Source organism: Tupaia chinensis, unplaced genomic scaffold, assembly GCF_000334495.1.
Source record: "Tupaia chinensis unplaced genomic scaffold, TupChi_1.0 Scaffold000140_1, whole genome shotgun sequence".
Taxonomy (NCBI): domain Eukaryota; kingdom Metazoa; phylum Chordata; class Mammalia; order Scandentia; family Tupaiidae; genus Tupaia; species Tupaia belangeri.
The window spans coordinates 7,561,149-7,576,567 of NW_006159610.1; the positions used below are offsets into that span (position 1 = coordinate 7,561,149).

Below are 15,419 nucleotides of genomic sequence, written 5' to 3' on the forward strand. Positions count from 1 at the left end.
CAGCCCCCACAATATCCGCCCCAGCCACACATGGGGAGCAAACCGAGTCACTGCCGCTGCCGCGCTTGCGCCTGCCCGGGGGCAGGACTGAAGACCCACTTCTGTTTCCTCCAGCCAGGAAAAGGTTCATTTTTTCATTAGGTCCCTGATCTCCAGGAGGAAAAAGTCTTTGTAGGCAATGACATTTTTATCTTCTTTTCTCATTTACACTCCGGGTCACATCTGCACACATGCCCACATGTGTAGGTGTGTAACTGTATGTGCGAGTGTGTATGACTTTCAGAGAAAAGTATACACAAAAATCTGAAGAAAAGTCGGCTTTGGGCCAGCCTGTAGTGTGGTCAGAGCTCTGGATTCCACATGACGCCTCGACTGCACGGTTTGAGTCCTAGACCCAACAGCTGGAAAAACACGCCAAACATCTGCACACATGCCCACATGTGTAGGTGTGTAACTGTATGTGCGAGTGTGTATGACTTTCAGAGAAAAGTATACACAAAAATCTGAAGAAAAGTCGGCTTTGGGCCAGCCTGTAGTGTGGTCAGAGCTCTGGATTCCACATGACGCCTCGACTGCACGGTTTGAGTCCTAGACCCAGCAGCTGGAAAAACACGCCAAAGTGTGTGTGTGTGTGCCCCAAGTCCCAAGAGGAGAATGGGGAAAAGGGATTGCAGCATGGCCCCTTTCCTCCCGGGTTGCTTTCTCACTTTTCTTCCCTCTGTGTGTCTCTCTCCAGAGAGTGCATGCACCCTACAGCAAAAAAAAAAAAAAAAAATCTAACAGATTAATAGACAAGGACAGTATCATTTCCTGCTTAAAAAGATTTATGAATGGATTTTCCAGAGTTTTCTAACCATTGGTTTTATCAACTGAATTTAAATAATGATTTGTGGATTCTAAACTATAATAGAAAGAGTGAGAGGCCAAAAGCCTGAACGATTAGAAGTTACTGCCCATTGAAAGTCAAATGAATGAAAAGTTCTCCCCCAAAACTCAGGAACTCTGGTTTGAGGCTGTAAACCAGGAGGCAGAGTCTGCTCTGAGCGTGTGTGCGTGCGTGTGTGCGTGCACATGGGTGTGCGTGCGTGTGCGTGTGCGTGTGCATGCTGTTTTCAGACAGGGTCTCACTATGTTGCAATCCTTCTGCCTCAGCCTCCCAAGTAGCTGGACTACAGGTGTGCGCCACCATGCCCAGCTTTTAGGGCAGGCTGGGTCTCAAACCCAGGCCCCCCGTGTAGCCCGAGAAGCAGCAGCATCTAGCTGCACTACCGCAACTGGGCCCACTTTATTTTTTTAACTTCTGTTTTTCCCATTATTTAGTTTCAACCTCGTACGTGCAGTCACTTAGTCCATAAAATAAGTCCCAGCTGAAATTAATTCTGTAGGATTTTAGCATTGCTTTCTTCCTCAAGAAGACCATCCTTACAGAGTAGACCAGCAGATGGCCTAATGGTGACATTGCTTGACTCCCACATAGTCAACGCGGTTCGAGTCCCGGACCTGGCAGCTTAAAACTCACGCCGGGCCCGTGTGCATGCGTGCCCAAGATCCCGAGAGGAGAAGGGAGGAGAAGGGATTGTGGCGTGGCCATCCCCCCTGGGGGATGAGGTCTCACTTTCTGTCTTTCTGTCTCTCTCTGTCTCTCCGGTGAGCGCTCATGCCCTGTAGCAAAATCTCTAAAAATTCAGTACACAGGACAGAACGCGTGCTCCCTGCGCGGAGTCCGTTCCCATGGGATTAGCAGCTTGCTGGGCAAGTTACAGTTTCTAAAGACTCGGCCTCCTCCATCCACCCTACCCTGCGAGAGGTGGGCGGCCAGATCCCAGTCTCCTCCAGAGAACTGTTGGCGTTGCCTTGGTGACTGGCCGAAGGCCACCACTGACGGCGATGTGTCCAGAAATGAGCCCGCCCTTGGCCTGCCCTGGTGGGACCAGGCAGCCACCACGAGGTCGAGGAGGGAGGCCACAGGGGCTTCCTAGTTGGGTGTGAGGCCGGACACGACTTTGGGTCTTCCAACTGCAATTGTGAGCACTTTGGCCTTTGCAACAGGAGTCAGGGGAACATGGGGGTCACTTCGTAATGTTTTCTTTAGAAACCTAGAAGCCTAAAGTGCTTCCTGGCTTGAAACAGGAGAACGGGGAAATATTCCAAGTTTTCCCGACACTCGGGGTCAAGCAGACCAGCTCGGCCCGCTCCTGCTGTGGTGATGGGGGTGCTGACAGGCCCGGGGCGGGCTGCCTGGGGCCACCCACTGCTCCCTCCCCCACTTCTCTTCTCCTGCCCCCACTCCAGCCACCCCTCTCCAGCCACCTAATGCGGTGTCTGTTTTAAACATGGGTGGGTGGGCAGCTTTTGGTCTTAGCTAAGCTTCCTTTCCTCTTTTCTCGTTAAAATGAATTCTATCATCCCCACTCTCAAAAAGATGTGTATTTGTGGGACCAGCAGATGGCATATTGGTTATGTCGCTTGACTCCCACACAGTCGACTGAAGTTCAAGTCGTGGACCCAGCAACTTAAAACTCACACCAGGTGTGTGTGCATGCAAGCCCAAAATCCCGAGAGGAGAATGGAGGAGAAGGGGTTGCAGCGTGGCCGTTCCCCTTATGGGGTGATTTCTCGCTTTCTGTCTCTCTGTCTCTCTCTAGCAAGCACATGCACCCTGGAGCAAAAAAAATCTCTAAACACACACATAGAAAGATGTGTGTTTATTAGTGTTTTCTAGATGCCAAAGACACACGTCACACACAGAGCCCGGCCTTCCTTCGCAGTCCCACTGCCAGCAGCCCGCTGCCCCACACGCCCTCCTCCAGCCTGGCTGCCCCACACCCACACACGTCTTCTGCCTTGACTCAGATGGCTGCCCCAAATGGGGTGCCCTCGGCTCCCGGTGCCTGCAAACTTCTGCCCAGGCAGGGCCCAGCCTGGTATGCGCCCTCACGCTGGCCAGCCTGGCAGACCGTCCTCATATCTCTAAACACACCCGGAGTCTTTGCTCTTTCAATGTTTATTTGGCATTTTAACTTTTTCCTTTATTCATATTAGCGTATACACACCCACGAGAGTGACAGAGAAGAGCACCCTCCACGGGCCTGGTCGTGCCACGGCCTCCATCCCCGTCCCCCGCCCTCCAGCGCACTGGCTATGGGTCACCCCTGCCCATTTCACGCTCAAGCCTGTTTTAGGCAGCCAGGCTGAAGAGCGAGCCGCCGTCCCCGCGGTTGGACCCACCTTCTCCCGCAGCACACCACCTACCGTGCCGAGTTGATCCTTTGTCAGTGTTGTAACCTGTTACTATGGAGAACTCACACACACCGATCGGAAGGACAGTGGTGTGAATGTCTACGTGCCTGTCACCCGGCGTCAGTCAGAAGCACCTCAGAACCACTCGAGCTGTATTTACTCCGCCATCCTTCCACGTGGTTTTTCATCCCGGACATCACACCTGTGAATACTTCAGTCCATATCTCTAAAAGATAAGGACGCTTTTCTGATTTTTCTTTTTTTGGGGGGAGGTAGGGGAGAGGTTTTTGCTATAGGGCGCATGAATTCGCCAGAGAGACAGAGAGCAAGAAATCCGCCCCCCCCCCCAGGGGAATGGCCATGCCACAATCCCTTCTCCTCTCGGGATCTTGGGCACACACACAAGATCCCGAGAGGAGAAGGGTCCGGGTCTCGAACCGCAGTTGACTACATGGGAGTCCAGCAACATAGCCATTACACTAACTGCTGGTTCTGTGATAAGGACTCTTTTCTAAACCATGACCACAACGTCACTCTCACACTAAAAACAAAATGAACTATAATTCCTTGGAGATGAGGTATCTAAACTGGGCTTCACAGTCCCCTGATCAAGTCATTGGTTTTTTGTTGTTGTTGTTGTTGTTGTTTTTCAGAATTATTTGTTCAGACCAATATTCAAACAAACCCTGACACTTTTCACTGACCTATCCTTACTCATCCCAAAGATCTCAGTGTAGACGCTGCTTCCTCCTGGTGCTTCCCGGATCCCCGGTGTCTGGGACGTCAGTCCTCCCAGCTCATCTCACCCCTCCTTGGCGCTCTGATAGGCCGGGAACTGCACAGTGTGAGGAACGTGTGTTCTGAAGCTGTGCCTAGCACCGCGCCTGCTCAGCAGTACACCCGCCTGCAAGTGCTCCCTGAGCGAGTCAGTGGCTGGCCTCCCAGCAGGGCTGGTCTCCCCACCCTCCTCTGCACACCTCAGCACTGGACTTACTCCTCGGTTTCCCCCAGGGCAGAGACTTCCTCGCCTTTAGATCCTGGGCCTGGCCCGGATGCGCGCACGCACGCTGTGCTCACGGAGGGACTGCCGAGTGAATAAGTGCAGCCCGCGAGGCTTGAGGTCCCCGGGCTTTCCTCTCTGAGGCTCGTTTTCTCTGGCTGTCGGAAGAATTTGAACGCAGTGAGCTCTAAGGGCCTTCCGGACTGGGAGTCCTCGTTTACCATTCGCTTGCTGCCCTCTGCTGGCAGGACTTGCTCAGCACCCTTTGTCCCCGACGCTCCTGAAAGGGCTACCTGAGGGTGAGGGCACTGCCCGCAGTGGGACGAGACTCGCATCCCGTTGCCTCCCTCGGTTAGACCAACAGGTGGGGCTGCGAACCTCCCTCCACCCCATCCGTCCACTCCTCCCGTGTGCAAGAGCGCTAGGAGGGGGCGGACGACGGAAGGCAGGTGGGAGCAGTGGTTCGCAGGTCCTGGCTGCGTGTCCGAAGGGCGGGGGTGGGGTTCAAAAGAGAACTGGGAGGCGGGCGGGCAGCAGGTGGTGTGGTGGTTGGGGCAGTGAACTTCCACATGACTGACCGCGGTTCAAGTCCTGGACCTGGTGGCTTGCTTTCTCACTTTTCCTCTCTCTCTCTGGTCAAATAATAATAAATAAAAATAATTCTTTAAAAACAGAGAGAGAGAGAGAGAACTGGGGCCCAGGCCCAGGCCCTAGCTCAAGTCAGAGGTCGAATCCCAGGGAGGGAGACCAACTCCTCAGATCTATCTCAGATCTATGGAAAGCCTCCAGCCTGATTCTCTCTCTCTCTCTTTTTTTTTTGGAGAGGATTTTGCTATAGGGCGTGTGTGCTCACCAGAAAGACAGAGAGAGACAGAGAGACAGAGAGACAGAAAGCAAGAAATCACCCCCCAGGGGGGATGGCCACGCAGCAATCCCTTCTCCTCTGTTCTCCTCTCGGGATCTTGGGCATGCATGCACACACGCCCGGTGTGAGTTTTAAGCCACCAGGTCCGGGACGCGAACCATGGTCGACTACGTGGGAGTCCAGCAACATAGCCATTACACTAACTGCTGGTCCCCATGTAATGCCAATTTTAAGAGCAAATTTCAGAATATTTAACCCACGCAGAATTGCTAAAATGACGCAACTTGTGTTTTGTGACTTGCTGGCCAAAAGAGACGAACACCAAACTCATGAAGATGAGAACGAGGAAGAGAGGGTTCCCCCCAAAGGCTCCCCCAAGGGGTGTTCCTTCCGGCCTGGACTGGATGGTCCAGTCAGGCGAGCTCAGACTTTCACAGGCACCCAAAAGTCTCCTGCCCCCAGACCCAAGCACAAGACTCAGTCGGGGAGTGTCTAGGGAGGTGGGTCCCCCTTCTACCCACAGCACACCATGACCTCCGCGGCCCTCCAGGCCTCTGCCCTGCCACATTCAGTATCTGGACCAGGGCTGGCAGAGGCTCCTCCCACCACAGGTACGGCCAGTCTAGGGCAGCGAGGTCCCTTGATATGGGAGACTGCGAGGTTCTCACGCCCCTCCCTCACCAATCTGTGCCTGTGCCCGGGACTCTGCCAGGGAAGGAGGGCAGCTGTCATGGAGCAGGGCAGGGAAGCCTGAGGGCTCCAGGAAGGTGGGAGCAGACGGCTGAGAAGCCCCTGGGAAAGGGGTGGCTGGAGGTGGGGCCACCAGGCTCCCAGGGTATGATCTATCATCCCTAGGACTGTACCTCCAAAACACAGACTCAAAGACCGTGAAAGAACTTCAATATGGCGGCCACAGAGCAGAGACCCTGAGGCACTGGACCCTTCTTGTTGGTCACGTGTGCATCCAGATGGCCTTAGTGGCCTTGGATAGGGGTGGGAAGCTGGGGTCAAGTGACAGCCTTCTGAAGGACCAAGTCCCAGAAGTGGAGATGGCCAAACCAACCGGTCGTCACTTTTTATTACAAAGCAGAGTCCCGACCCCCTCGCGGCCGAGTTTCCTGCTGCTTAACGCATGGACACCCTCAGTGTCAGCATTAGGTCCAAGGGCTACGCCAGGATGGATTAGCCTGAACTCCCCACGGGCGCCAGCAGGTGGCGCGGAAATTAGGGCCCTGGACTCCCACAGGACTGAGAGCGGTTTGGGTCTGGACCTGGTGGCTTGCTTTCTGACTTTCCCTCTCTCTGTCTCTGGTGAGTGCATGTGTCCTGCAGCAAAATGAAAAATAATAATAAGATTAAATGAATAATTCTCTTTTTAAAAATTTCATCATGGACTCCAGGACTCCTCGTAGCCTGTCCCCTGCCCTACTCTCTCCTTCCGGCCCATCTGTTTCTCTAACAAGTTCCCACGTGCTGCCAGGCTTCAGCGGCGGGCCTGGCAAGCTCAATTTGAGCACTGCTACTTGAGACCCTAGGCGCGGCGCTGCCCGTGGCCAGCCCCAGCGTGGTGAGCGGTGCCCCTGCAGGTGGGGCAAGGCCACCCAGAGCCCATCATGGCCAGCTGGTGGCTGCAGGAGGGCCCCGCTCTGCAGTGCTGCCTCCTGCGCCCCGGGGAGGGGAGGGACAGGAGGCAGTCGCCCCGAGCTGGAGACTCCTCCAGGATCAGCAAAGTGGCATCGCCAGTGAACTTCACACCTGCACCGCCAAGATCTAATCACTCTCCTCCAACTTTTCTTAATCCGATTTTGAAAAACGGAATCTCATGGCCTTCAATTCCGTTTTCCATCGCAGCAGATGGTATTTCTTCTGTGCTGCCATTGGCTGTTTTCCTACCGAGCTGTCCTTCTCACTGACGTGTGGTTCTTTCGTGTTAGCAGGTGGCGCGGAAATTAGGGCCCTGGACTCCCACAGGACTGAGAGCGGTTTGGGTCTGGACCTGGTGGCTTGCTTTCTGACTTTCCCTCTCTCTGTCTCTGGTGAGTGCATGTGTCCTGCAGCAAAATGAAAAATAATAATAAGATTAAATGAATAATTCTCTTTTTAAAAATTTCATCATGGACTCCAGGACTCCTCGTAGCCTGTCCCCTGCCCTACTCTCTCCTTCCGGCCCATCTGTTTCTCTAACAAGTTCCCACGTGCTGCCAGGCTTCAGCGGCGGGCCTGGCAAGCTCAATTTGAGCACTGCTACTTGAGACCCTAGGCGCGGCGCTGCCCGTGGCCAGCCCCAGCGTGGTGAGCGGTGCCCCTGCAGGTGGGGCAAGGCCACCCAGAGCCCATCATGGCCAGCTGGTGGCTGCAGGAGGGCCCCGCTCTGCAGTGCTGCCTCCTGCGCCCCGGGGAGGGGAGGGACAGGAGGCAGTCGCCCCGAGCTGGAGACTCCTCCAGGATCAGCAAAGTGGCATCGCCAGTGAACTTCACACCTGCACCGCCAAGATCTAATCACTCTCCTCCAACTTTTCTTAATCCGATTTTGAAAAACGGAATCTCATGGCCTTCAATTCCGTTTTCCATCGCAGCAGATGGTATTTCTTCTGTGCTGCCATTGGCTGTTTTCCTACCGAGCTGTCCTTCTCACTGACGTGTGGTTCTTTCGTGTTTGTGTTCCTATGACTCTTCCACTGATATTAGATATGTTTTCCTTTTGCTATTTCACTACTTGTCTTCAGCTTCCTGGATGACCGATTACTGTCACAATGGCAGCCTCTCTGAGCCTCGGTTCTTATCTGAGAGATGGGTACGGCCACCACGCTGGCTCGCTGCAAGATTATCCAAGGCTGTACGTACAGTTCCGGCCGCGTCACGTGGCTCCGGCCACTTCATCCTCTCTCAGTCAAGGCTGACAGCTGCCCAGCTACTGTAGCTTTATAACCAACTTCTGGACATTGCACTTGAAGACCCCCAAGACCCAGGCCAGGCCTAGTGCCTCCAATAGCATACAGCACCCTGAAAGTTAAGCACAGGGCCAGCAGGTGGCACGGTGGTTAAGGCACTGGATTCCCATACATCCAGTGGCACGGTGGTTAAGGCACTGGATTCTCATTCATCCATGACTCCAGTCCTGGACCTGGTGGCTTGAAAATGATGCCAGGCAAATGAGAGCACATGCCCAAAAATCCTGAGAGGAGCAGGGATGTGGCAGGGTTAAGTCACCCAGGGTGAGTTCCCACTTTCTCGCTGTCTCTTTGGTGAGCACACCTGCTCCGTGGCAAAAACCTAAAAACGAAAGAAAGAAAGAAAGAAAAAGAAAGAAAGAAAGAAAAAGAAAGAAAGAAAGAAAGAAAGAAAGAAAGAAAGAAAGAAAGAAAGAAAGAAAGAAAGAAAGAAAGAAGAAAGAAGAAAGAAAGAGAAACGCCACAGGATGTGCAGAGCTGCTCTAACGCAGTTGGGTGGTAACTGCTTTTGGTTTTATGGGGTTTTCACTTAAACGTTGGCTAACGCTGGGCTGGGGCGCTGTGGGACTCACCCTTCGTCATGCTTCTCCGTAGATGACCCCTGAGTACTGCGACCTCCAGGAAGGCCTGCCCTATCTGGACATGGTGATCGCAGAGACACTGAGGATGTACCCACCGGCTTTCAGGTACGCCCACAGCCCCTGCCTGCCCTGTGCCCAGGGGCCCACAGCGGGGCTGTTGGGGGCCCTCACTGGTCCTTAGTCTGTTTCTGCCTGTATCGTATGTGCTCCTCCAGGCCAGTGCCTGAGGTCAGGGTTCCTTTACCGCCGGGGGAGGGGGGGGCTAGGTCTGCTGCCTCGGACGTCTCCTGTCTCCCTGTGGGACGGTCACTTCTCAGAGCATTTCTGGTCTCTTAAAGTAGCCGTCCCGCTCCGCCCAAGCCAGATTCTTCAGCCCCCGTCCTAGGACTGCGTGTGCGCTCCCCCGGCCTACTCGTTCATTCACTCGTTTATTCGGGATCCATTTTGTGCCGAGCACCAGAGTATCAACCACGTACAAAACAGAAGTCACTGCCCTTGGAGCTGACGTTCCAGCAGGGACACCCAAGGCCGGGATGCGCTTCTTCTGCCGAGAAGAACCCCCATCTCGTCCTCAGAGCTCCACAGGAGACTCGCTGCCCAGGGAGGGCTGGCCCGGGCCGCCTCCCTGTCCCTCCAGCTCTCTCACTAACTCACTTTGCTGCAACTGTACTTCGTGTTATATCCCAAGGTCCCCTGTGACCTTGCACTAGCCCACAGTCACACCAACCTGTGAGTGCCCTGAGAGCGGGAATCAAGTCTTCTGCTCCTTTCGAACCCCCCACGGAGAAGGGGGACTTGCCCGGGTCCCCAGGCCCTCGGAGAGAGGTGGGACAGCACGGGGCACTTGACTGCATCGTAACCACTCAGCTCGTCTGTGACGACACGCCCACAGACCGCACGGAGCTAGCGTTTGCCACTTTTATCGAGAAAATGTGGTGATTTGAGGGAATGTCAAAATGAGATTTCAAACCAGAAACACGACCAAGGGTGTGCTTGTGGATATAGTCTGACGTGTTCAGATCCAGAAGCAAGGACAGAAAATGCCAGCGACGTGAGTCAAACGGGCCTCCAGCTCGCAGCGTCGCCATCTCTTCGGGCAGGAGCTCCGAGTCCGTCAGGCCCTTCTTGGGGCTCCCCTGACAGCATTGAGATCTGATTCCAGGGCCCTTTCTGGATTTCCCGGGAGCTTCGAGCAAGCTGAAGCCATCCGATCTTTTTTTTTTTCCTGATTTATATCCAGCTTTCTTCCAAGAACTGTGGGCAGCTGGTCTATGTGTTAAAATGAAGTTCAAAAATAAAACACTTCAAGATAACACAGAACGAAGGCTGTTTAAAGGAAAGAAGCCTTTACTGGGCCCCAGAGATGGCCGAGAAGGAGGGTCAGGCCTCAGCTTGGGGACTGAGGTTCTGGCAAAGAGGGCAGCTGGCCGAGGCGAACCGTGGTGTCCCCACCGGGAGGACGGCGTATAAGCCGGCGGTGTCCCCACCGGGAGGACAGCGTATAAGCCAGCGGTGTCCCCACCGGGAGGACAGCGTTTAAGCCGGCGGTGTCCCCACTGGGAGGACGGCGTATAAGCCGGCGGTGTTCCCACCGGGAGGACAGGCCATAAGCTAATCAAGCTGGATCAAGGTGCTGAAAAAGAGAAAGCAGGGCCAGGTGGCAGCTCAGTGGTTACACAACTGGACCTGCAGGGAAGGCCCTCGGTTCGCGTCCCAGGTCCTCCCGAGCTCACTGGGCACAAGCACCTGCTGTGATCCAGGCCGTGGAGGCTGGGCAGGTCATGGTGAGGACTGTCTCTCTCTCTCTCTTTCTCTGAGGGCACCTGTTGGGGGCACCTGTCTGTGTGTGTCTCTCTCTGTTTCTCATAGAAATAAATAAATACGCTTAAAATAAGAAAGAGACACCCAAGCGGACAGGCTCTTTGACACCAACACTCCGTGGCATAGGGATGAGGCAAAGGAAATCAGCTCTGGGGACGGAGGCTGTGACCTAACTTGAGGAGGGGACGGAATCTAGAACGTGTGGCTGAACTGATTAGCAGTCCCTGTGAAGTGGCCTTCAGGGTACGTGCTCCGTGACACAGAGCGGGCCTAGAGGGAGTCAGCGACAATGGGCCCTGCCGGAGATTGCTGTGTGATCTTGGATAAGTCCCGCGCTGCTCCGAGCTTCTCCTTCCTGCCTGCTCATTGGGGACACAACGCCAGCTTGGCTTGACCCCCAGAAATGGCAATGTGGTGGGGACACCACGTGAAAACGCCCTGCATGAGGCGTCAGCACAACGTCCGAAGCAAGGAGCCAGACGCGGGCCTTCTGGCAGCTTCCAGTGCAGGCCATCTGTGGGCCACAAGGACCTCACCGACTGGCCTTCCGCCATGCCTGGGCCACAGGTGACAGGTGTCATGGATCACATCAACTCGGCCCTCTTCGCCCATCAAACCCCAGAAACAGGACGGACAAGGTGTCAGAGCTCCCCAGACATGACTGCTCCAGCCCAGGCACAGCATGGGCGCGGCAAGTGAGCTTGGTTTTTAATTTGCCAGAGGTCACGTGTGCCTGCCGGGAAGAGAGCGAGACAGAAAGTGAGAGCACGTCCCTCCCCCAGTGTGAATGGCCAGGCCACGATCCCTTCTCCATCTCTCCTCTTGGGATCTTGGGCATGCACACACACCCACAGTGTTCCACAAGCTACCAGGCCTGGGACTCGAACTGCCCAGTCAGCCTGGTGGGATACAGCTGCCTTAACCAGCATGCCATGGGCTGGCCTGAGCATTTTATTCATATTTAAAATTTAATTTAAATTTAATTTTTGTTTTTTCTTGGAAAAGCATGTGGACCTATCCCACACGCTGACACACTTGTCCGTAAAAGAACCCAGAGCAGCCTTGTGGCGAGCATACCGATTCTTGTGGCAGGGTCCTCAGTGTGAACTGCAGCCTATACAGTGCAATGCAGCAGAGTCCACGGCCTTCAAAGGGTCCCATTCGTCAGACAGGGGCCCAGCCACACTGAGAAGGTACCTGTGATTCCTAGCCTTTAGGGGTCCCTGCATCCAGCCCCATGCTGCTTCCAGAGAAGAGGAGAAAGCAGGATGCGGGCTGCAGCCTCGCTGTACCCCTGGGGAACAAGAGTTGCAGATTTTACAGCCTCCACTCCTGCCTGGGCCCGCTCCAGCTCACCGTAGCTGCATTGGTGGCTTAGGGTCAGAACAGGGGCCCCACAGCCCCGTCCTTTCGCCGTTCCTGTCTATGGCTCACCACGGAGAGATGAGTGCGAGGAGCCACCTATGGGTCTTACTTTCTTTCATGAACAGGACCAGGACACAGCAGCAAGCATAGAATAATTATATTTCCTCTAAGATATTTAAAGAAGTACAATCCTACAGCTTGAAGTAAAAGCCTGCATAGAATTACTTTTAATTTTTAAAATAATTTTATTACTAAAAGCACATAATAGTAAAAAAACAAAAGAAACCCTAAACGATACAAAATAGCCCAAAGAAAGGGGACCCCAGGCCCCTGCCATCCTCCACCTAGACCCACCCTCTGAAAAGACAATGGTAGAAGTTTAGGTGCTCTTCCAGAAATTTTCTGTTCATGTGCAAACATATGAGGGGACCCTAAAAGTTAATAGAAAAAAAACAGAATTAAAGCACAAGTTTGTTTTGAAATCTATGCTAACTTTTTAGATTTTTCATAGTTCACATTTCCACAAACATTTGGGAGACCTCTCACAAATAGCCTACTCTTTAAAAATGAAATACCCATGGGATTATGCCCCCACCACTGGGTAAAATAATCCAGCCAGCTGGTCTCCCTCTAGCCAAAGTTATCTTCAGTGACACAGACAGGGGAAACAGATTTCAAATCTGAATTTCCATTAGGTAAAACCTCACGGGGACTTAAACCCGGAGTGGTCAAACTCGTAAAGACAGAAAGTAGAAAAGTGGTTTCCAGGGACAAGAAGGGACCATCAGGGGTTAGGGTTTTTTGGGGTTTTTTAGAGAGTTTTATTTTGGCGCTGTAGGGCACACGTGCTCTCCAGAGACACAGAGGGAGAGAAAAAGTGAGAAATCACTCGCGGGGGATGGCCACGCCACAAACCCTTCTCCTTCATTCTCCTCTCAGAATTCTGGGCATGCACACACACACACCCAGCATGAGTTTCAAGCTTCCGGGTTGAGGATTCAACCCATGGTCAATTATGTGGGAGTCCAGCACCTTAACCATTACGCCACCTGCTGGCCCCTGACCTCCCCATTCTGAGTTCCTATTAGGTAAGTATGCTGTCACTCTGGACCTACACATGGCCTTCTGCAACAAAATTAGAAGTGGAGAGCTGAGGAACCTCTCTTCTCCTCAATTTGGAATACAGAAATGTGGAATTTGGGGTGTTCTGATGTTTAACACAGGCTCCCACGGGTTCCGGTCATAGTTGATTTGGAATTTTAAAGGACGAGATAAAGCCTTTCAGGACAAGGGTAAAGATATGGCAACTAGCTTTGGGGGGATGATTTCTCACTTTCTCTTTCTCTGTCCCTCCCGCAAGCCCACGTGCCATATAGCAAACAAGAAATATATATATATATAAAGAGTGAGGAGGTCAGGCAAGGCTATTTATAGGATTGGAGTCTGGGCTCTGGAGGTTTAAAGTAGGTGTTTCATGGCAGGGAACTGATTGAAACTGGGCAAAGTTTATGACATCATAGTGCAGAGACTGGTGGATCCAGGCGGGCCTGGCAAGGGAGCCCTATGCTCAGCGAGAGGACTGTTGTCCTGATAGGAAAGCTGTTGGCCAGATAAACTGGTTTGTATTACTTTCCTGGAGCAAGTAGTAAAGTTATTTCTTAGTTTAGAGTTATAGTTTCCATGGGACCAGCAGTTAGCGTAATGGCTATGTCGCTGGACTCTCATGTAGTTGACTGCAGTTCAAGTCCTAGACCCGATGGCTTAAATTAACGCCGGGCACGTGTGCATGTGTGCCCAAGATCCCTAGAAGAGAATGGAGGAGAAGGGATTGCGGCGTGACCATCCCCCCTGGGGGGTGATTTCTCGCTTTCTGTCTCTCTGTTTCTCTCTGTCTCTCTGGCGAGCACACCTGCCCTGTAGCAAAAACCTCTCAGAAAAAAAATAGAGCCTTACTTTCTGGGATGGGAATTTTCTGGAAGTCACACTGACAGGTGGTCTCTGTTCTCAGCTCTAAGAATGGAGCTCTGTTGCTATAGGTAGACTCGGTTCTCAGCTTAGGTTGCTGGTCCATAAACACCATGGCAGAGCTTAAGAGAGCTGGGCTGGGCTTTCAAGTTGTGAGGAAGAGAGACTCGTGTTCTCACGTGCACTGGGTGTTTGCAGTAAGAAACCGTGGTGAGGTAGGAAGTTAGACCCCTCCCCAGACCAAGAGTGGCCTTCGCAGACAGGCCCCCCAGCGGAGACCCAGACCTGAGAACCTCAAGGCAATTTGAAAACCGTAGCGCTTCGTCCGCCAGCTCTGAGAGCTGTGAGCACCAGCCCTTGGCCCAGTCCTGACCGTGCGTGGATGGGGCAGAACACTTCACAGGGGAGAAGTGGCCCCAGACGGTGGCACAGCAGTAAACATGGCACTCTGTGAGGCAGATTCACACAGGCAGGTTCTGGGTTTGCATCTGGAGACTGAATACTGGAGGCATGTGTGTGTCCATGATCTGGGCAGAGGCTGAAGGTAGATCGTGCTATAAAGGTCCTCCTGGGGGTGCACTCTGTCTCTCTGTCTCTCTCTTGCTTGCTCTTGGAAGAGAGAAATAACTTTGTTTAAAAGACAGCGGGGTGGGGGTAGCAGATGGCATAGCAGTTACGTTGCTAGATTCCCACATTGCTGACCACAGGTGAGCCCTGGACCAGGCAGCTTAAAACTCAGCTGGGAGCATGTGCATGCCTGACCAAGATCCTGGAAGGGGAAGGGAGAAGAAGGAGTTGTGGCATGGCCATCCCCCCCAGGGGGTAATTTCTTGCTTCTCACTGTCTCTGTCTCTCTCTCTCTGGTGAGCACAAGTGCCCTAAGGGGAAAAAAAAGGCGGCTGGGGGCCAGCAGCTGGCGTAAAGGCTAGAGTGGTGGACTCCCCCATGGACTAAGGGGAAAAAAAAGGCGGCTGGGGGCCAGTAGCTGGTGTAATGGCTAGGGTGGTGGACTCCCCCATGGTTGACCTCAGTTTAAGTCCCAGACCTGGTGGCTTGCTTTCTCACTTTCCCTCTCTCTCTGTCTCTCTCTGGTGAGCATGCCCTATAGCAAACTTAAAATAATAATAAATTAAACAAATTTCTTTTTAAAAAGCAGCTGGATCCCCACATGGCCAACTGAATAGTTTGATCCTGGACCTGGCAGCTTGAAAAACACTCATGGATATGTATATATCAGCTGTGCTTGCTATTGAAAATACTTAGATTAACTAAGATCTTTAGTGAATCTATAAAGTGTGTGTGTGAGGGTGGCATAGAAAGCAACCATGGGATACCCAGAGACTGTGGGAGGAGGGTGGGAGAGGCAGAAGGTGAGAGACAGGGAATCAAGGATGGAAAATTATTTGTTGACGATAACACGTACGTTGATGTGCTTGATTGAGCCGATATATAGTGTATTCTGGATGGAAAATCTCATTTTGTCTGCTGAAATGATGCACAGTGAATGAATGTAAATAAATTTAAATTTTAAAAAAGTTCATTAAAAACAAGAAAGAAAAACACACTGGCCACATGTGTGTGCATGCCCAAACTATTCTGAGAAGAGCATGGAAAAGAAGAGATTGCAGCAT

The 15,419-nt window shown here is 52.8% G+C and overlaps 1 protein-coding gene across 1 annotated transcript in view; it reads left to right on the plus strand.

Moving 5' to 3' along the window:
* Positions 1 to 15,419, plus strand: part of TBXAS1 (thromboxane A synthase 1) — a 199,506-nt gene that overhangs the window by 180,143 nt on the left and 3,944 nt on the right. The window contains exon 10 of the mRNA XM_027770516.1: positions 8,651 to 8,742. Coding sequence (XP_027626317.1) covers positions 8,651 to 8,742 — 92 coding nt within the window. The remainder of the gene's footprint in view (positions 1 to 8,650; positions 8,743 to 15,419) is intronic.